The sequence below is a fragment of the Phodopus roborovskii genome, unplaced genomic scaffold (genome assembly GCF_943737965.1).
Source record: "Phodopus roborovskii unplaced genomic scaffold, PHOROB, whole genome shotgun sequence".
Lineage (NCBI taxonomy): Eukaryota > Metazoa > Chordata > Mammalia > Rodentia > Cricetidae > Phodopus > Phodopus roborovskii.
In genome coordinates this window covers 30004293-30024108 of record NW_026125052.1, presented here as the reverse complement: position 1 = coordinate 30024108, position 19816 = coordinate 30004293, and the positions used below count along the sequence as shown (strand labels likewise).

The following is a 19816-nucleotide window of genomic DNA, read 5'->3' as shown; positions in this document are numbered from 1 at the left end:
GTCTCCTTGAAAAGACCCGGGGTGCGGGGGAAGAGTGGCTACTTCCCCTCCGCCTACAGCTCCCAGACCTTGCCCTGCACAGGTCCAGTTCCCTAGCCTCTGTTGGATCCAGGCTCTGCTTTTTCCAACCCTTACAGACACTACACGCTGAGTGGCCTCGGAAGCTCCAGGGGCACAGGCACCTCTGAGTCCTGGGCTGATGACAGTCCCCTCGGCTTCCTCCTGCAAGGTTCCCCGTTGTAGGAATCCCAACATTCTCTTTGGTCTTCCCGGCCTGTGGGTGGTGCCTGCTGCCTTTATAAACCCCAGGATCCTTTCTGCCAGTTTATTTTTCTATTTCAGTTACCCAAGAAGCCCAGGCTGTCCTCAATCTCAAAACCCTCCTGCCTCTCTCCCTCTCAAATCCTGGGATTAGAGGTGTGCGTCATCACCCGGCCCAGCTCCTGGTTAATTCTTTACATAAATTCTCCCTGCTCAGATAGCTAGTTTGAGAACAAGACAGGGGTCTGAAGCACTAGTGAGTCCCCCAAGCTTAGCTGTTCTCCGGAAGCCTTGGAAAGTACGCCCCCAAGTCTAGCCAGTCACTTCTGCAGTCCAAGCTGTGCACCAGCAAGCCTTGGCCCCCCAAGTGTATGGCAGCTTGTGCTCAACCAGCCCTAAAAGCAGACTGTGAGAAAGGCCCCATGCTGGAGGTACATGCCTGGAGTCCAGCATGGAGGAGACAGAGGACGGTTCAAGTCTGAGAGCAGCCTAAGGTACATAACAAATATGTCAAAATAATGTGTCAAAATAAACAAATCAAAAGAGGGTATTGGGTATGGTGACACATGCCTCTAACCTTAGCACTCAGGAATGGGATACAGGGGAACCCCAACTCCAAGGTCACTTTTGGCTGCAAAGGGATTTCTAGGCCAACTTGGGCTACATGAGACTCTATCTCAAAAAAAAAAAAAAAAAAAAAAAAAAAGAAAAGAAAGTTTGGGGAATGGATCGATGAGACTGCCCTTTTTATAATTTTTATTTTAAACAGGGTCTTGTTAGTTGCCTAGGCTTATAGCCCTGAACTTAACAATCTTCCTGCTTCCCAAACTTCTCTAGTAGTGGGGCACAGAGCTGTGACACTGTCTTCTTTCCTTTTCCGTATGTGTATTAAGTGTTTGTCTGCACGTGTCTGTTCACCACATGTGTGCAGTACCCCTACAAGCCAGAAGGGGCGTCTGATCTCCTGGAATGACTTATAGATGGGTGTGAGTGGTGGGAACCCAACTCAGGCTGCTGAAAGAGCCAGAAGTGCTCTTAACCATCAAGTTGCCTCTCCAGCCCCATGATCTGTGCTCTTGGGGGGGGGGGGAAATCTTGTGATTTTTTCCCCCATGCTCAGTAGCCCAAACTGGCCTGTAATTCTTTGTCCTCCTGCCTCAGCTTTCCAGTGTTGGAATTACAGACCTTGTCACTCTGCTTCCAAACAGGAAGAGCGAAGTAAATCTTAATAGCTAAAACGGTAATCCTGTGAGTCAGACGGTGGTGCACGCCTTTAATCCCAGCACTTGGGAGGCAGAGGCAGGTGGATCCTTGTGAGTTTGAGGCCAGCCTGGTCTACAGAGTGAGTTCCAGGACAGCCAGAGCTACACAGAGAAACCCTGTCTCGAAAAAACAAAAAACAAAACCCAGTAATCCTGCCATCAGAAAGTTCAGGGTGAGCTAAGTCACGCTGCCTCGTCTGTTGAAGGCGCTTTACTCTCGGACCCTAAAAATGGAAGAGTCATATGGACCAAGTTCCTCAATTTCATCCCTTCCCTCTACAACCTCCCCTTTCTCCTTTAGTTCATTTCAAAAGGAACAGACAATGGCCAAAGCGGGGAGGGAGAAGAAGAAAGAAAGAAAAATCCCAAACTTGGCTTACAGCAATGTTTTTATTGTTTTGCTTTTTAGGTGTTGCAATTCATAGTGTCCTTCTGGGAAAGAATAACATTCATGATAAAATGTTGAAATAATTTCAGATAAACTGGAACAGGATTACAATTGTTCTAGGAAATCTGTTTTCTACCCACCTACCCAGCTGTTATTTGGTCAGAAGCCCAGTGACTTCTGGCTTAACAGTGGCTCTCTGACAATTCTCAACTTTCCCAGGAGCTGGAGAGATGGCTAGGGCTCAAGAGCACTTACTGCTCCTGTAGGAGGTCTGAATCTGGTCCCAACACCACATCAACCAGTTCACAGCCTTGTAGTGAGGTATCCACCCCACCCACACCTGTTGCCCTGACCACACCCATTGGTGTGTGGGGACAGATGTGGGCGTGACCAGGGAGGATTAGGTCTGGGGTTCTGAACCCCAGCTCTCTCTCTTGATTCCTGGTTGAAGTTAGAGAGCATCCGGAAGCATCTTTGGGCACTCATCTGTTTCTGGTGTAAGTGATTTCTCCCCAAATAAATATTCATCAGCTTATCGTTTCCCCGATTCTTGTTTATCTCCAAGATACAACCTTGCCTGTAACTCCAGTTCCAGAGGATCCAAAGCCCCTTCTGGCCTCAGTGGTCTTCTGCACACATAAATTCACAGGTGCTCACATGTATAAACATAAAAATAATAACTTTAAAACAAAGAAAAACAAAAAAGGAAGACATCAGACTCTGGAGTGCTGGTGTCTCCCTGAGGCAGGGGAATTGCTTTGAGTTCAAGGCTGGGATAGGCTAAATATTAAAGACCAGGCTAGCCTGGGCTACAGAGACTATTTTAAAAGGGAAGAGGCAGCTGGACCTGAACGGTGGTGGCACACACCTTTAATCCCAGCACCTGGGAGGCAGAAGCAGGAAGATCTGAGAGTATGAGGCCAGCCTGGTGTACAGAGAGAGATCCAGGACAGCCAGGATTACATAGAGAAACCCTGTCTTAAAAGAACAAAGTCAAAAACACAGACACACAAAAGGAAAAATGTGCTAGCAAGGTAAAGGCACATGGGTAAAGGCACTTGCCACCAAGCCTGGAACTGTCATGATGAAAGGAAAAAACTGGCTTCCAAAATTTGTCCTCTATCCTCCTCCACCTATACAATATGATCCTTGCACACACAAGTTAATAAAAAATCAAGAAGTCAATGTGGTGGATGGGTCCTTCTAGAGTGCTCTTTGAGCTTGACATCCATCTCTTACCCATGTAAATGGAAGTTTCTCTCTGTCTCACCTGGTCCTGCTGGACCAGTCTCTCCCACCTGTTGGTCCCCGATGCTGCTTATGAGCTAATCACTGAGAGGCTAATATTAAATACAATTACTTGGCCAATGGCTTAGGCTTACAACTGGCTAGCTCTCCCTTACAAATTAGCCCATTTCAACTAGTGTGTGACCTCTGGTCTGGCGTCTTTCTCCTTAGGCTGCTGCTGGCATCTGTCTTCTTGGGTGGCTGGCTTGTATTCCTCTCAACCACACCCTTCTCCTGTTTATCTATTTGGATTCCTACCCCCCCCCACAGCTATATTTGCCATAGGCCAAAGCAGCTTCAATTATCAACCAGTGGGAACAACATGTATTCACAGTGTACGGAAGGACCTCCCACCTCATCGCCCCTTTTTCTGATTAAAAAGGAAGGTTTTACTTTAACATCGTAAAATTATGTATAACTAAACAGTTATCAAGCAAGAATTATAGTTACAATATTTAGTCCTTTTGCACTTGGCAAAATTTAAGAAAATACTCTATCATCTATCCTATCTTTGTGAGTCTAAAGTTTTATATCTAATTTATCTTTTTTCATAACTAAGGAAAATTATAACTGTCTTCAACTCCATCAAAGTCCCCAGAAGGATGTAATATTACCTAAGTAAACAGGAAGTGTATTGTAAGCAACTTCCAAAACTCTAGAAATGACAGAGAAATATGACTGCCTGGACAGTCACCCAAAGTTCTTCTGTAACATTGGGCCATCCATCTTCAGCCTTCAGGTGAAGCAGGAAATCTGAAGGACTGTCCCACCTATTTTGACAAAATTCATTAGCCACTTTCTTCTGTGTCATGTAAAATGTCTGGCAGATGCTTCTGTAAGGCAGGAACCTTGAAGGGCCATTTTGGCAAGTTCAGCAGTCACTTTCCTGTGGGTCCTGCATGTCCAGGTTATTCAGCACACAGTCAAGCAGTCCAGGAAAGGGCAGTTTCTTGCCCAAATTGCTTGCTAGTCTTGCCACAATGAAAGCAAACTCCTTAAGTAGCTTCTTCAATGCCCATCATTCTCTTAAAGTAATCGGTGCTGCCAGGAGCAGACGTGTCTCACTGTCAAGAAAAGTCCAAGTTCTTAAAACACTTTAAATGCTTTATTCTGTAGGTCTTTGAAGTGTTTCAAGATTACCTATCATCCAAAATATATCTCTGTATATCTGGAAAGCCTAACATGACTATAAGTTGACTATCATTGATGACTGTCTATTAATCTATGTTTTAATATCATATTACATTTATAAATCAGCTACATAAGCATAATACCTTAAACAAGAGTAGATAACATACATATAGTATAAAAAAATTGACCTTAATTTGTATCATTGAGCATAGTTTTCTAGACAACTTCCTACTGGTTGTTGGGCACAGTGACCTTAGGAGGACCCTGAGAATGGTCAAGTCTTGATTGGGGTATGTTGTGTGGTTGGTCCATGTCAGTCAGTAATCCTGAAGCTGTCGTGGATGTGGATCACTGGGCCATCATTTCAGGGGGTCTTACTTGATCAAACCATGTTAGCCTAGAGCAATCCACAGCTTCTCCAAAGCAACACATCCTTAGACTCAAGTTTTGAAATCAAGACATCTTTATATATATGTGTGTGTGTGGTGTATGTGTGTGTTGATTTAACTTAGCAGCCCCTATAATCAAAAATCTCTCAGCTGTTAGCTCATTAACCATCAAAACTTTTAAAGAAAACACAGTAAGTATACATAATCCAGACTCTGCATATTTTCCGTCTTCCCAAGGTCATGGGCTGATCGAATACCCACTAGAAACCATATCAGGTTCCTCCAACGGTCCCTATCTAGGTCTTGGTCCCTGTTTAGCTTGTGAGGTTGACACAGTGGCCCACATCTGTAGTCATAGCTACTCCACAAGGCAAGAGGACCATTTAAATCCAGGAGTTTGAAGCAAGCCTGAACAACTCAGCAGGGCAAATTCTTTGGTTTGTTGTTAGGGGGGACAAGATCTCACACTGCAGAGGATGCCCTAGATTCCTGGTTCCCGCAACTCTCCTATCAGATGCTGAGATACTGAAAAACCCAGCTTGCAAGACCCCTCCTCCTCCCTCCGTCACCCTCCCCTTTCCCTCCTTAATCCCTCTCCAGCTTGTTTGGTTTTCTTTAATATGTCACATGGTCATCTGTTTTTCTGAAACTCTCAGAGTTGGATGTTTTAGCCGATTAAGCCTGCTATCTCTAACACCATGACTTCCTGTCCATAACATTTCCCGTCAGGAGGCCCCCAGCGTGGCTCTGTGAAGGGCTCTGTTCTGAGTAGTATATTGTATTTCCTCAGTAGGACCTCTAAAACTTTACGAGCTTGAGGCCCACAAAGCCGGGCTCTGCCTCTGACTCGTTTGTCGAAGAGTAGAGCTGGACATGAGTCCTTTTCCTTTTATAGTTATTCTTACATAGCTGGGTAGGTTTTCCTCTTCCTTTTGAAGTTTTTTATTAATATTTAAAGATGGTGGTTTACTATATTGTCCAGACTGCTTGAAATTCATCATCTTCCTGCCTCAGCCTCCTGGATACCTGAATTCCAGCCACACACCTGGATAATATTTTAAAATGTAAAGCAAGGCGTTATAAACAGGGTTGGAGAGATGGCCTAGTGGTTAAGAGCACACTTTAATCCCAGCACTTGGGAAGCAGGGGCAGGCAGGTGTCTGTGAGTTTAAGGCTAGCCTGGTCTATAAATGAAGCTCCAGGATAGGTTCCAAAGCCACAGAGAAACCCCGTCTCAAAAACAAAAAAACAAAACCAAAGAGCACATACTGTTTTTCCAGAGGACCCAAGTTCGATTCCCGGGCACCTACGTTGGCAGCTCATACCTACAGATCTAATACTTATGGTCTCCTCCCCCACACGGAAACTTACAGGTATGCACATAATTAAAAATAAAATGAATCTTTTTAAAAATTGTTTTTTATGTTATGTGTATGGATGCAAACCAAATGCATAGGGAGGCCCTAAGAGGCCAGAAGCGGATTCCGATCCCCTGGGACTGGAGTTACAGACAGTTGTGAGCCACCATGTGGGTGCTGGAATTGAACCCAGATCTTCTGGATGAGCAGCACCCACTGAAGCATCTCTCCAGTTCCAACATAAATATATTTTTAAAAAGAAATTATAAACAATGTTGGATATGATAGTACATGCTTGGAAGTCAGAAACAAGCATAATTCTGCAAATTCAGATGCCGCTTGGACCACATATCAAGTTCTAGGCCAACCAGGCTATATACTGAGAATTTGTCTGGGTTGGGGGCAGTGCTTAATAAAACTGGCTGCTCCTCCAGAGGTCCTAGGTTCAATTCCCAGGACCCACATGGCAGCTCACAACTGTCTAACTCCAGTTCCAGAGGATCTGACCCCTTCACGCCAATGCAAATAAATTAAATTTAAAAAAGAATTCACACACAGGGCTGGAGACATGGCTCAGTGGTCAGAAGACCAACCAGGGTTCAATTCCCAGCACCCACATGACAGTTTACAACTTGTCTGTAACTCCAAAATCTGGCATCTTCACACAGACATGCCTGCTGGCAAAATACCAAAGCACATAAAATAAGAATAAATAGGTTATTATAAAAATCACACTCAACAAGGAAATTAAAAAAGGGGTGGGGTTTAAAAAGGAGCTGTTGTGGTGGTATACACCTTAACCCCAGCAATAAAGACCAGCCTGGGACTCAGTCTGTAGAATAGAAAAGTGAGCCTTGAACTCAGAGATCTGCCTGTTTCTGCCTCCTGAATGCTGGGATTAAAGGAGTGCTCCACCTGGCAAAAAAAGAGAATTTTTTTTTTTTTTTTTTTTTTGAGAGAGGGTTTCTTTGTGTAACAGCTGTGACTATCCTGGAACTCACTCTGTAGACCAGGATGACCTTAAACTCACAGAGATCCACCTTCTTCTGCCTCCCAAGTGTTGGGATAAAAGGTGTGTGCCACCACTGCCTGGCAAGAAAGCATTTTTAATTAAAAAAATTTTAAGAGGAGGTTGGAATAAAGCAAAGACAGTTCTACCTATAGATATTCCTGTCTCTGAAGGACAGAAGTGTAAATCAGGAAACACTGGTCTAACTGGGCCAGTCAAGGAAGTATTGAGTCATTTGGCTGGAAACTGTCCCAAACAAGACTGTTTATAAATTTTCTGTCCAGTCCATGTCAAGAGGAAAAACTGATAACTTCAGTGAATGTCAAACATTGCAAGATATGACTTGAGTCTAGAAACTTCTCAGAGACTCAGTTCCTGAGATGATATCTCCCCAGCAACCTCCCTCCTGCCAGTCCATCCCCAAGTCTCAGGGACAAACTTTAGGTCCCAGGAAAGGATTTTGCTCTTCTTACTATTAACATGTGTGAGCACACATTTGAGTGCAGGTACCTGTAGAGGCCAGAGGAGAGTATCAGATTCACGGGAGAGGACTTAGAGGCCATCGTGAGTCACCTGACTTGTGCTGGGAACTGAACTCTGTCCCCTGGGAGAACAGCAAGCACTCTTAATCCCTTAGTCATCTCCCTGGCCCCTTATTCTTCTGACTTTGTTTAGTTTTGAGATAACAGTTTCTCTATATGGCTCTGGCTGTCCTGGAACTCTGTAGACCAGGCTGGCCTTGAACTCAGTCAGAGACTGCCTCCTTCTGCCTCCCCAGTGCTGGGACTGGCTATTAATTTTATTTTAGTTTGTTTTTGTTTGGTTTGGTTGAGTTGCTGTTGTTTTTGTTTTGTTTTGTTTCGTTTCCAAGATAGGATTTCTCTGTAACAGGGTTTCTCTGTAACAGTTCTGGCTGTCCTGGATCTCACTTTGTAGACCACATAGGTTTCAAACTCACAGAGATCCTCGCGACCCAGCCTCTTCCTCCCGAGCGCTGGGGTTAAAGGCTTGTGCCTCCACACCCGGCTTGGTTTCTGTTTGTTTGGTTGGAGACAGGGTCCCTGTACGTAGACCTGGATGGCTGGGGATTCAGCACGTAATAAGGGGCAGGGGCTCAAAGATTCAGCAGTCCCTGATTCCTGATTGCTTCATTACGCTTGGAGTTGTCTAAAAAAGGTAAAGTCTGGAGCTGGGGCACTGTCTTGCTCTGTAGAGTGCCTTGTATAGTGTGCATGAGATACTGAATTCAGCTGACCTCAAGAGGTGTGGAGCCAGGAGACGTGGAGTTTAAGATCATAGTCCTACATAGATAGTTCCTGGCCAATGTGAGCAACCGGAGACCCTGTATATTAAGTAAATTAACAAATGAATAAATCCAGCCAGGCGTGGTGGCAGAAGTCTGTACTGCTAGCACTTGGGAGGTAGAGGCAGGAGGACCAGGAATTAGAGGCCGGCCTTGGCGACGTAACAGTTAAGTAGAGGTCTGAAGAGGCTTTTTGTCAAAAAAAAAAAAAAAAAAAAAAAAAAAACTGACTTTTATTAGAGTGTACTAGTGCTTGGGAAATAAGATTCCAGGACACAATATTGGCTGATGGATGTTTATTCGGGGAGAAATCACATCAGAAACAGATGACTGCCTCAGGTTCCAGTTCCAAGACTGCCTCCTGTTATGAGTAGTTTTTCCTGCCGCCGGTCTGGTCCCACGGCCACGCCAGCCCCAAATAACACACAGAGACACTGTATTAGATACAAAGCTGTTGGCCAGTTACTAGTTTCTTATCGGCTGGCTCTGTCTTAAATATTAACCCGTTTCTATTAATCTAAGTACTGCCACATGGTCTTATCTTACCGGAGAGAGGGGCTGGCGTTCTTCTCTCTCTGTCCTCATCTTGGAACCCCTCCCTACTATTTCCTCTCTCCTCCTTGTCTCCTAGTCCCGCCTATCTTGCTTTCCTATTGGCCAACAGAGCTTTATTCATTAATCAATACTGGAAACGTATTTACAGAATGACATCTCCCATAAGGCTCCGGATGCTCTGTCTCCAACCAGGAAGTAAAATAGCGAGCTGGGGTCTGGGACCCCAGAACTAGCGCCCATTGTTCACATCCACACCTGTCCCCACGCCCCAATGGCTGTGGTCAGTGCAACTGGTGTGGGCCGGTTGGGTATCTCACTACAGTGTACCTAGTAGAAAACTAAAGAATACAAAAGACTCCTTGCATTGACACATCCCGAAATTCCCAAAACTGTCTCTCAAAGGGATAGTGCTGAACTCCTAAGTGACATTTTCTATCAGTCTCTTATTTTTGTGCAAATAAAATTGTATTTCTTCACCATTCTGTATATTACCATATAGAGTTGGATTTTACTTTCTTAGAAGATTTTCTTCATGGGACCAGAAAGATGGCTCAGTAGCTAAGAGCACTTGCTGTCCTTGCAAAAGACACGGATTTGGGTGCTAGCACCCATGCAAACAATTTACCATCTTCTGAACTGCAGCTCCAAGACATCTGATACCCTCTTCTGTCCTCCTGCAGCTCCTGTACACAATGTGGTACACATCCAAGCATGCAGACCAACCGTTTTATACACAAAATGAAAATGAGAAATACTTTTAAAACTATGTATTTTCATTATTTTTTAATGATGCGTATGTGTATGCATATATTTGGTGTGTGCATGTATGCACGATGCATAAGACGACCAGAGACAAAACGAGCTGGAATGAGAAGCAGTTGTCAACCTCCTGACCTCCACCCCCGCCACACACACCACCACTTTTTTTTTTTTGTTTGTTTTTCGAGACAGGATTTCTTGGGAGTTTTGGAGCCTGTCCTACAACTAGCTCTTGTGGACCAGGCTGGTCTCAAATTCACAGAGATCTGCCTGCCTCTGCCTCCCCAGTGCTGGCATTAAAGGTGTTTGCCACCAACAACCGGCTCTTGTTTCTTTTAAAGGCTCTTGTTTCTTTTAAAGACAGCGTCTTACTCTAGCTGAGGCTGGACTGGAAATCGTTATGCAACCCAAGCTGACCTCGAATTTGCTGCAACTTCCTGCCTCAGCCTCCCAAATGCTGGGATATGAGCCACAATACTGTCTGCTTCAAATCAGTCAAGCCCTGGTTCCCTAGCGTTAAGGATCCTGGGGGCCTCCAGCAATCCTTCCAGGACGGAGTTCAGATTCACTACCATGCAGTGGAGAGACGCCCAGTGCTGGGTCACAGCCGAAAGGAGTCAGTGGTGTTTTGAAAGCCCTATCTGGCCGTTGGCCTCACACTGTGTCTGGTTTCATTCAATTATTCCAGGTCACGTTTAAACCCTGCTGTTCAACCATCTCTTCCAGCACGGACCAAGCAGGACTAGCGAGCTAACCAGGAGAAGGAAGCAGCGCCATCGCGAGGCCGCTGCTGCAGGCGGCAGGCGCGGGGCGGGGGCGGGGGCCGCTGCGGAGCGGACCACTGTCCCAGAAGTTCACACAGTCCGGCTGGAGCGGTCGGTCAGGTTTGAGTTTCGTAAAGCGTATTTTTCTCGGAGTCTTCCAGTCCACCCTAGATGGGACTGCGTTTCGCACACCCAAATGTATGGGCGAGCCACTCGGGTCACTTGGGAAAACGAAGTGACTTTTAAACGTTGCACACACCAAGTCATCACGTTTAAGTTACATTTCTTCGTTTGAGTTCACTTAACATGAGGAGGCCGGTTTGGGAGAAGCGTTCAGAGGTTTAAGGTTTTGTAAATAGCGTAGCAAGCCTGTCCGGTATTATTAAAAAGAGAGAGAGAGACAGAGAGACACAGAAACAGAGACAGAGAGACTACAAGTTCCACAATGCAATCATCACTCAACACAACGAGAGAGGTTGCGGTTGCGGGACCATTGCCTGCTGGGAACTGTAGTCCGAGGCTTGTTTGTGATGCAGGTGCAGCAACTTGGGGGAGGGGGAGCGGGAGTAAACTCTCGCCACGTGACATCGGAGATCAGGTGGTTGGTCAGCCTACGCGCAGGAGCTACGATTGGCTGGATGTAATACGAACGACGCCACTAGAGGCGGGCCAAAGGCCGGCGCAGGCGCACGGCGTTGCGAGCCTCGGGACCCCAGTGGGAGAGACTATGGCGCTCAACAAGAATCACTCGGAGGGTGGCGGAGTGATCGTCAACAACACCGAGAGGTGAAACCACGGCGGAAGGATCCTGGAGACGCGGGGCGGGTGTCGGCCGCTGTGTGGTGGGCGGTGGGATGCGGTGGGGAAGGGAATGGATGGAGCGCTGGGGGAAGGGGTGGTAACGGCCGGAGGCGGGGCTGGAGGGAGTGGGTGGGTCGTGGGGGAGGACGGGGTGCTGATCACCCGGGGAGCCGGTGGGGGTGGGGCAGCAGGATGGTGTCAGGGTTTGGGGCGCTGAGGGAGGCCGACGGGTGATTGATTTCTCGGGCTCCTTCCCAAATGGAGCCTTGAAAATAATTGCTCCGTGTTGGACGTTTACTACGTTGTTACTGCGCGGCAGCCGCTGCGTCTGCTCTACCTCACATAACACATACAATCTTGTGCGGCAGAAACTATTGTACACATTTTACAGGTAGGGCCGGAGAGACCCAGAGAGGGTAAATAACTTGGCTCTAGTGCTGTGAGTAACAGATGGGAATTGAAGGCAAGGATCTTGACCGCAAAATCAATAGGCTTAAGTACTCCTGTCCAGTCTGCTGGTCTATCCCAGAACGTCTCAGATTCCAAGAGAAAGGCTGAGGCCCTAGAGAGGTGGAACTAAAAAAGCTGTCAGCTGCTCAACACAGTGCCTGGCTCCAGCGGGCCTTGTAAAAAGCTTGTCTCTTGTGTCCCTTGCCTGGTTCTCTTGGATTCCTGATGGCTTACTTCGGTTGCCAGGGTCGAGGTCTCTCAACTTCAAGATTCTTCTTTCTCTACCCTCCCCTGCACCATCCACTCACTCTCTCCAAGTTTTCGGCCCTATTGATGGCTTCTCTTTCCTCTTCTTCCTTGGACATTGGAAATGAGACTCCTGACTTGAGCTATGCAGGCTTTAATTTCTTCTTGAAGGCCAAGGGAGGTGTGGTGGAGGTCAAAGCCTACACCCTCTTGGGACCTGTCACTTGAGAATGTTTGATGAGTCAGAAGAGAAGGTGTGGGTTGACACAGACTGGATACGCTGATGTTTGTTCTTGGCAGGTTCTGGCCAGCCCAGCCTGTATCTGGTGATCACTTTTTTTTTTTTTTTTTTTTTAATTCTTAGTTTTTCTAGACAGGGTTTCTCTCTGTAGCTTTGAAACCTGTCCTGGAACTCGCTTTGTAGACCAGACTGGCTTCGAACTCACAGAGATCCACCTGCCTCTGCCTCCCTCTCCCTGTGCTGGGATTAAAGGCGTGGGCCACTGCTGCCCGGCTGGTGATGACGTCTGTAACCAGAGTCGATCCCTTTGGTTGTGTTAGTTCTGTGTCCTCCTATTACCTCTGCACCAAGAAAGGATATTTGGGATGAAGACGAGACAGATGAATGAACTCATATGAATTTGGACCCTTACATCATGTAATGTGAGAAGCCTTACTGTTCTCCGGTGTGCGTCGTCTACACCCGGTGCCTTGACTGAGTCCACTACTTTGATGCCATTCGATGGCATCTTCACTGCTACCGCTCTCTCTGGTTTTCAGGTTATGGTTTCATTCCAGGTTGGCCTTGAACCTGAGGCAAGCATGCCTCCAGCTTTTGAGTGCAGGGAATTCAGGGATGCACCACCCCAACCAGAGCTGTTTGGTTTTGCCGTTTGGGAGTGTTTTGGAAGGTGTCTGCCCTCCTGGGCTCAGCACCTGGCTCATAGCTCATTGCTACCAAATAAGAGTCCTGGAAAGAACTTCAGCCTCACTTCTGAAACACGCATCAGTAATAATTGAAATTGGAAGTGTGTTGCTCAAACTTTGATATTTAAACTAATCTTTAATTCACATTAATCTTTAATTCACAAACCATTGTTAGAGATAAAAGCTGTGAACTCTTCCCAGAGAACCAAGTACATATGTAGACACACAGACAGACAGACAGACAGACAGATACACACACACACACCTACCTCAAGGGCTTTATGTACAGACATTTTCTACAGCTCCAGCTAAAGAAGCTTGGATTAAGGGGCTGGGGAGATGGTTCAGATGGTTAAGAACATGTTTTTAGCCAGGTGGTAGCGCATGCCTTTAATCCCAGAGGCAGAGGCAGGTGGATCTCTGAGTTCAAGGCCAGCATAGAGTGAATTCTATGCCAGCCAAGGCTGTTACACAGAGAAACCCTGTGTCAAAAAAAAACCATACACATTCATACAAACAAACAAACAAAAATATGCTCTCCCAGAGGACCCATTTAGCATCCATGTTGGGCAGCTCAGAGCCACCTGTATCTTCAGCTTCCGAGGGTCGGTTGCAAGTACAGAGTCATGTCTTTGACTCTATACTTTTATTTATTGGCTGTGTGTGTGTGTGTGTGTGTGTGTGTGTGTGTGTGTGAGAGAGAGAGAGAGAGAGAGAGAGAGAGAGAGAGAGACCATGCTAGGCAAATACTACTGTGCTACATCCTCAAGTCCCATTAGACTCATGTTTATATATTAGGGTTTGTTTTGTTTGTTTGTTGTTGTGGGTTTTTTTTTTAGATTTATTATTATGTATGGGGTGTTCTACCTGCATGTGTATACCTGTACTGCTCACCAGAAGAGGGCGCCAGATCTCATTACAGAGGGCTGTGAGCCACCATTTGGTTGCTGGGAATTGAACTCAGGTCCTCTGGAAGAGCAGCCAGTGCTCTTAACCTCTCAGCCATCTCTCCAGCCCCCGTTTTGGTATTTTTGAGACAGGGTTTCTCTGTGTAGCTCTGGCTGCCCTGGAACTCACTCTGTAGACCAGGCTGGCCTCCGACTCACAGAGCTCCACCTGCCTGTGCCTCCCGAGTGCTGGGATTAAAGGCGAGTACTGGTTATATCAGGGTTGTTGTTGTTGTTTAAAAGAGCTGTGGCTGTGACTCGGGTGGTAGAATGCTTTCCTGGCATGCACCCCTAGCACCTCAGGAAAGCAGCCTGGTGGCAGAAGTCTGTAATCCCAGCTCTTGGTAGGTGCAAGCAGGAAGAAGTTAGCAAGCTCAAGGCCAGCCTGAGCTATATGAAACCCTGCCACAGGGCTTAAGAGGGGCTGAAGAGAAAGCCCAGGTGGAGAGTCCAGTCGGAGAGGTGAAGACAGTTCCCTGGTCACTTGGGGACTGTAGGCCCAACTTGTTCCTCTCTACTTGGCTGTACTGATGGTTTCCTCATAGCCCTGTTGCAACCGTGTTGTGAGTGACTTAGTCCCGTGTCTAGGATGACTGACGACATACCATCAGGGCTCTTTGTGTTTTTTTTAATCACAGCATCCTAATGTCCTATGATCATGTGGAGCTTACGTTCAATGACTTGAAGAATATGCCAGAGGCCTTCAAAGGGACCAAGAAAGGCACTGTCTACCTTACCCCATACCGGGTAAGTGCTGCAGCTGGTCAGAGGCTCCATGCTTTCAGACGGTCATGCGCATATCCACATCACCTTGTGACGACAGCCAGTGTCGCCAGCCAGTGTCGTCATCTGAGCCCTGCAGGGGCAGAGCAAGACCCTGCTCTCTGCCTGTTTCTTTGTCACATGACCCTGGGTTCTAGAACCACCAGGCCCTTTGTGCTGTTTTCCTGACCTGGGCCATGCACATTGCACAAAATCTCTGTGGTGGGTTACAGCTGCTGCAGTGACTTGCCTGGAGGAGCCCTCAAGGCTCATGTGCATAATCAGAGTGACGAGTGTGGTAGCCAGGGTACAGTAGCAGAGACACAGCCTTCGGGCTGGGCAGAAAGCCCAGCAGAACCCTGCAGAGGGACAGGTGCCAGGCTGCAGCATCGGACTCTCCTGAGAGCGAGCCATGTGGACTCTGAGTAATACAAATTAATAGTTAGGAAAGGGCTGCCTGCAGCCTCCCTCTGGTGAGGGGTCAGGATGGCTGGGAGGGGCGCACATCTGCAGGTTTAAGGACGGCACCCACCTCTGGAGACTCAGATTCACATCTTCTGTTAGATAGTGTCTGGCACTTTGGAATCCCAGGGGGTTGGCCCACATGGTGGAGGTGGAGAACTTACTAACCTCTGATCTCCATATAACATAACATAACCCACACCTGTCACGTAAATAACCGTGATTCAGAAAAAAAAAGAAATCAAGGGATTTTCCAGGTGTGGGACAGGAGAACCCTGTGCCTGTCAGGCAGAGTAAACAATGATCCCTTCTCCTGGACCCCTGTGCTGCATTTTGTATGAGTGTGAACGTGGGCTCTGCCTCCCACCCCCAGGAGCATGCCCTGCCCTGCCCTGCCCTGCCCTGCCCTGCAGCTAGCATCATAGCAGGGCCCCCCCCCCATGCACATTGACCGCCGCCTCTGTCTCTGAAGTGTTGAAGTGACAGTGGCATATCCTCACACTGCAGCCTGCAGGTTCCTAGTGTGCACACCAGATCTGGGGTCTCCAGCATGCACCCAGGGAGGAGCCATGCCATGCGGCTTTCAGACCTGGGCCACGCTGTCTGCTCTGGCACTAGGAACAGGGCGGCACACAAAAACCAGGTGGGAAGCAATGACTAAGCTGGCTAGGTTCTGGCCCTGATGGCCTGGTCACCTCTTGTCGTAGGTCATCTTCCTGTCTAAGGGGAAGGATGCCATGCAGTCCTTCATGATGCCGTTTTACCTGATGAAGGACTGTGAGATCAAGCAGCCAGTGTTTGGCGCAAACTTCATCCAGGGGATAGTGAGGGCTGAAGCAGGAGGTAGGTGACAAGGGGACTCGGGCAGGATTGGGTCCCCAGTGAGGGGTTCTGGGCATCTCTGATGCCTCCTGGAGGGCCCTTTGCAGACTTGCGGTCCAAGCCTTCCCCCCTCTCGGTCCTGAATTAACTTCAGATGCCTGGCTAATGGCTGAGTGGCACGTGTGAGCTTTGATTGCCAGGAGCTGGGGAATGCTGGGTTAGACCAGCCTGGTGTTCAGGGAGTGAGCCCAGCAGACTGAAAACTAAAGGTGTTCATTTTTCCCCAGGGAAGGCCCAGGTTTTAGGTTTGGGGAGGAGCCTTCCATGAGAGCCAAGAAAAGGCAGCTGCTTTACCATAGAGCTAGCAGGGCCCTGCTTTGAGGCTGACTCCAGACTCCTGTTCTGTACCAGGAGAGTCCTACCCAGAACCTCCATGTCAGTTACCAGGAGAGCTGCCCAGGGCATTAGAGGCGTGTAGGGAAGCCTCCCTCCCCTCCCCATTGCTGATGGCCTTGGTGCTGACGGTGTACTTGGCTGGGGGTGGGGGAAGGCCCTGTAGAGAGGATGAAACCCACAAGCAGGAGCCGGGCCATCCCGGCTGCAGGCAGAAGCCACGCCCCTTCCTTCTCGGCAGCCTTGTCAGTGTTGGACCCCTGCCAGAAGAGGACAAAGCCGCCTCTTGAACTGAACCTGTTTTCCTCCCTCCTCAGGTGGCTGGGAAGGCTCCACTTCCTACAAGCTGACCTTCACAGCAGGGGGCGCCATTGAGTTTGGGCAGCGGATGCTCCAGGTGGCATCACAAGGTATCCTGGCTCTTAAAAAAAGGGGCTAGCACGTGGGTGTCTTGTTTGTCCTTTTATTGTGTATTGTAAGCACCAGGAGCCCAGCTGACAGGTCTGGGAGTTGGGAAAGAATCCTGTAATTTCCGTCTGTGGGTTTCCTCTGCCCATAACAGGCATGCAACATTCTGACAGAAATGTTTGGACTGAAAAACAGACAGAAAACCCAACTGTTAAAGTACCGTCCAGCAGCCATTGTAAATTAATCACCAGGCACTGTGTTCCGCGTTCCTTCCCTCCCGCCCTTTAGCCGCCACACACCCCCCCCCCCCCCCCCGTTCCCTTTCCATCCACTCCTGTCCTGTGGCTCTTTTCCTGCCCTCCCTCAGCATGGTGAGCTAGGCAGACTCAGTGGGTTGGGCAGTGCGATAGTTGTAGGGCACATCTGTGGGCACAGTCCTGGGGCTCGTCAGTCCCCGAGGCGGGCAACACTCACCTCTCTCCCCTTGCACTTGTAGCCTCCAGAGGGGAAGCCCCTAATGGAACCTACGGGTACCCTTACATGCCCGGCGGGGCCTATGTCTTCCCCCCGCCAGTCGCCAATGGAATGTACCCCTGCCCTCCTGGCTACCCCTATCCACCGCCCCCACCCGGTGAGTGTCCTTTGCTGCCCCGCCTCAGCCTCCCCACCCACCCACTAACCACACCTTCAGGTTGCAGGGGGCGATGGGCCCTTCCACCTGCTTTAGACCCAACAGACATCGGAGTGTAGAGGGCATCCCAAGGAACTAGACAGGCCACTCCCAGGGTTAGCCTTCTGAGGGGGCCACGGGGGCCTGCTCACTGTCTGTCACTCTCTTCCCAAGCAGAGTTCTACCCAGGACCTCCCATGATGGATGGAGCCATGGGTTATGTACAGCCCCCACCACCGCCCTATCCTGGGCCTATGGAGCCTCCAGTCAGTGGCCCTAGTGCCCCCTCCACCCCTGCAGGTGAGGCCCCCAGGCTGTCAGGTGACTGAAGACTGCTGGGGAGGGCCTCTGGCCTACAGACCACCCAGAGGGGCCAGCAGCGTGGTAGCCCGGTGGTGAGGAGCTATATTCCAAGGGCTGGGTGTGGTCAGTGAGCCCTCGCCTGGCCGTGGGCTAGGTCTGTGTTCTGTGTCCCCAGTGTCACTGAACAATCTGAAAGTGAGATGAGGTCTAGATTCCAGCCTTGTTGGCCCTCAGCTACCAGTGACCTTGGACCCAGGTCACCCTGTATGCCTCGATGCTCGAATCTACAGATGGTCGCCAGGACCGCCCCATAGACTTACGCCAAGGGCATGTAAAGGGACTGCGAAGGCAGTGCCAGCACACGGCCGGTGCTTAGGAAAGTCACGGAATCTTCTGGTGGCCAGAGTGCAGCACCAGCTGCCCTGACTCAGGCAAGGGCAGAGGAGCTGGGCATGTCACCCATTGCCATCCAGCCATTCGTTTCCTTTTACAGCTGAGGCCAAGGCCGCAGAAGCAGCTGCCAGCGCCTATTACAACCCAGGCAACCCACACAATGTCTACATGCCCACGGTAAGTAGGGTAAACCGGCCCGCCCTCTCAGTCACACGGCCTGGGAGCTAGAGATGAAAGAGGCCACAGCTCATTCTGAGATGTCTCATGTGACCTTGGTTTTCATCCTCTAGAGCCAGCCTCCGCCGCCGCCCTACTACCCCCCAGAAGACAAGAAGACACAGTAGACCTTGCCCACCTCCCTGCCTCTTACTGGATGACCCCCCCCTCCTGGGCCTCCCATGGAGTTGCATCTGAGACTCTGAGAGGCCAGGGAGGGAACTAGCCCTGGGCAGGGCTCCTCCCAGAGGCGCCTCCCAGCTTCCCACACTAGCTCAGCCCAAGGCACTGTTCTGTCTAGCTTCCGGCTCACCATCTCTGGGGCTCTTGGAAGCCTGGGATTACCCCTTGCTCCTCACTGAAATAGCTCCTCCCCACAGAGGGACTCTCTGGCCACTCCTCCACCATGGTCCAGCCCCCTCAGCCTGGTGGCCATCTTACTCCATCGTGTGGGCTCATCAGACCAGTCCTGTGTCTCTCGTAGGGGCCCTGCCAGGCCGTGCTCACATTCCTCCTTCCTGGGGTGTGCCCGACCCTGGAAGGCTACTGTTCCAGCAGAGGGCCAGGCCCGGCCTCCGTCACACTCACTCTGCTACGCTTGTCCTTGTTCCTTTCCTTGCCCCTGGCTTTGGGAATTTTACCCTGAGCTTCCAGTAGCCAGTGGCAACAGAAGCGACCGAGGTAGCTGGGAGGAGCCCCTCTTGGAGTGTTCTGGGAATAACCCCTCCCCCTTTACAAGGGGCTTTTCCACAGGAGCGGTAGAGAGTGCATGTCTGTGCAGTCATGACTTTGGTCTGAGAACCAGCACCTCCAACCATGTGACCTGAACCCTGCTATCTGCCCCTGTGTGAGCTTCATGCCCCCTGGATGCACTAAGATTTGCTCTTGTTTGTTCCTGGTCTGGACACAAAATGAGGAGATGGTTATTTAAAGAGAACTCCCTATTTATTTGACACACACACACACACACAAAAATCCAGTTAATATATTAATGTGAAATAAACCCTGTTTGCACCTTGATTTGTTTGCTACAACTGTGAAACAGTAAATGAAGTAGCTGGACTCTCTTGACTCTGTGTGGTTACGAGGGTGAGGTCTTCCGGGAGGAGGGGCTGCTGGCAGCTGGGAGGCAGGACTGAGGAGCCTGTTTCCTGTCAGTGAGTCTCAGTCCCACAGAGGCCTCTACCTGCCTGGGATGGTGCATAGTGCCACCCACTGCCATCGGGGGTGGGGAGGGGGCCAGAACAAGACCTGTATCCCCTTCTGCAACAACCCCACTGAGCACGGGCTGGGAAGCCAAGCCACTTTGTCAGGCAGACACGGCAGGACTCCTGTGAGGGGAATGTGGCTTCATACCCCCTGACCTAAGAGGAAAAGATGGAAGAAAGCTAAATCCACTGCCAGACCTGCACTCCACAAGGAACTGTGGGGGATCCCAGTACCAAAGTCCTCTCCTGACAAAAGGCTCCACATAGAGAAGGCAGCAAGGGCTTGCCACCTCTTCTGCCCCCCCCCCCCGACCCTCAGGCCTTTGAAGGAGCTCCCTCCTG

At 49.3% G+C, this 19816-nt stretch overlaps 1 protein-coding gene across 3 annotated transcripts; it reads left to right on the top strand.

Annotated features, from left to right (window-relative positions):
• Nucleotides 1-11085: 11085 nt before the first annotated feature.
• Wbp2 (WW domain binding protein 2) lies at nucleotides 11086-19286 on the top strand. 3 transcript variants are annotated; one of them, XM_051180808.1, is made up of 8 exons: nucleotides 11086-11252; nucleotides 14476-14584; nucleotides 15769-15904; nucleotides 16594-16686; nucleotides 17181-17315; nucleotides 17532-17654; nucleotides 18151-18227; nucleotides 18341-19286. In XM_051180808.1, the coding sequence occupies exons 1-8, from the start codon at nucleotides 11194-11196 to the stop codon at nucleotides 18392-18394; spliced, it is 786 nt and encodes a 261-aa protein (XP_051036765.1). In that variant the 5' UTR covers nucleotides 11086-11193; the 3' UTR covers nucleotides 18395-19286. The 3 variants fall into 3 exon arrangements, with proteins under 3 accessions (XP_051036765.1, XP_051036758.1, XP_051036773.1); XM_051180801.1 differs by having other exon boundaries at nucleotides 17529-17654; XM_051180816.1 differs by lacking the exon at nucleotides 17181-17315.
• The last annotated feature ends 530 nt before the right edge of the window (nucleotides 19287-19816 follow it).

Excerpts from the sequence above, each read along its gene's own strand:
- Wbp2 (XM_051180801.1), top strand. The coding sequence starts at position 11,194 with ATGGCGCTCAACAAGAATCACTCGGAGGGTGGCGGAGTGATCGTCAAC. Across the intron at positions 11,253-14,475 it reads ATCGTCAACAACACCGAGAG|CATCCTAATGTCCTATGATC; the intron begins GTGAAACCACGG and ends TTTTAATCACAG. Across the intron at positions 16,687-17,180 it reads GCTCCAGGTGGCATCACAAG|CCTCCAGAGGGGAAGCCCCT; the intron begins GTATCCTGGCTC and ends TTGCACTTGTAG.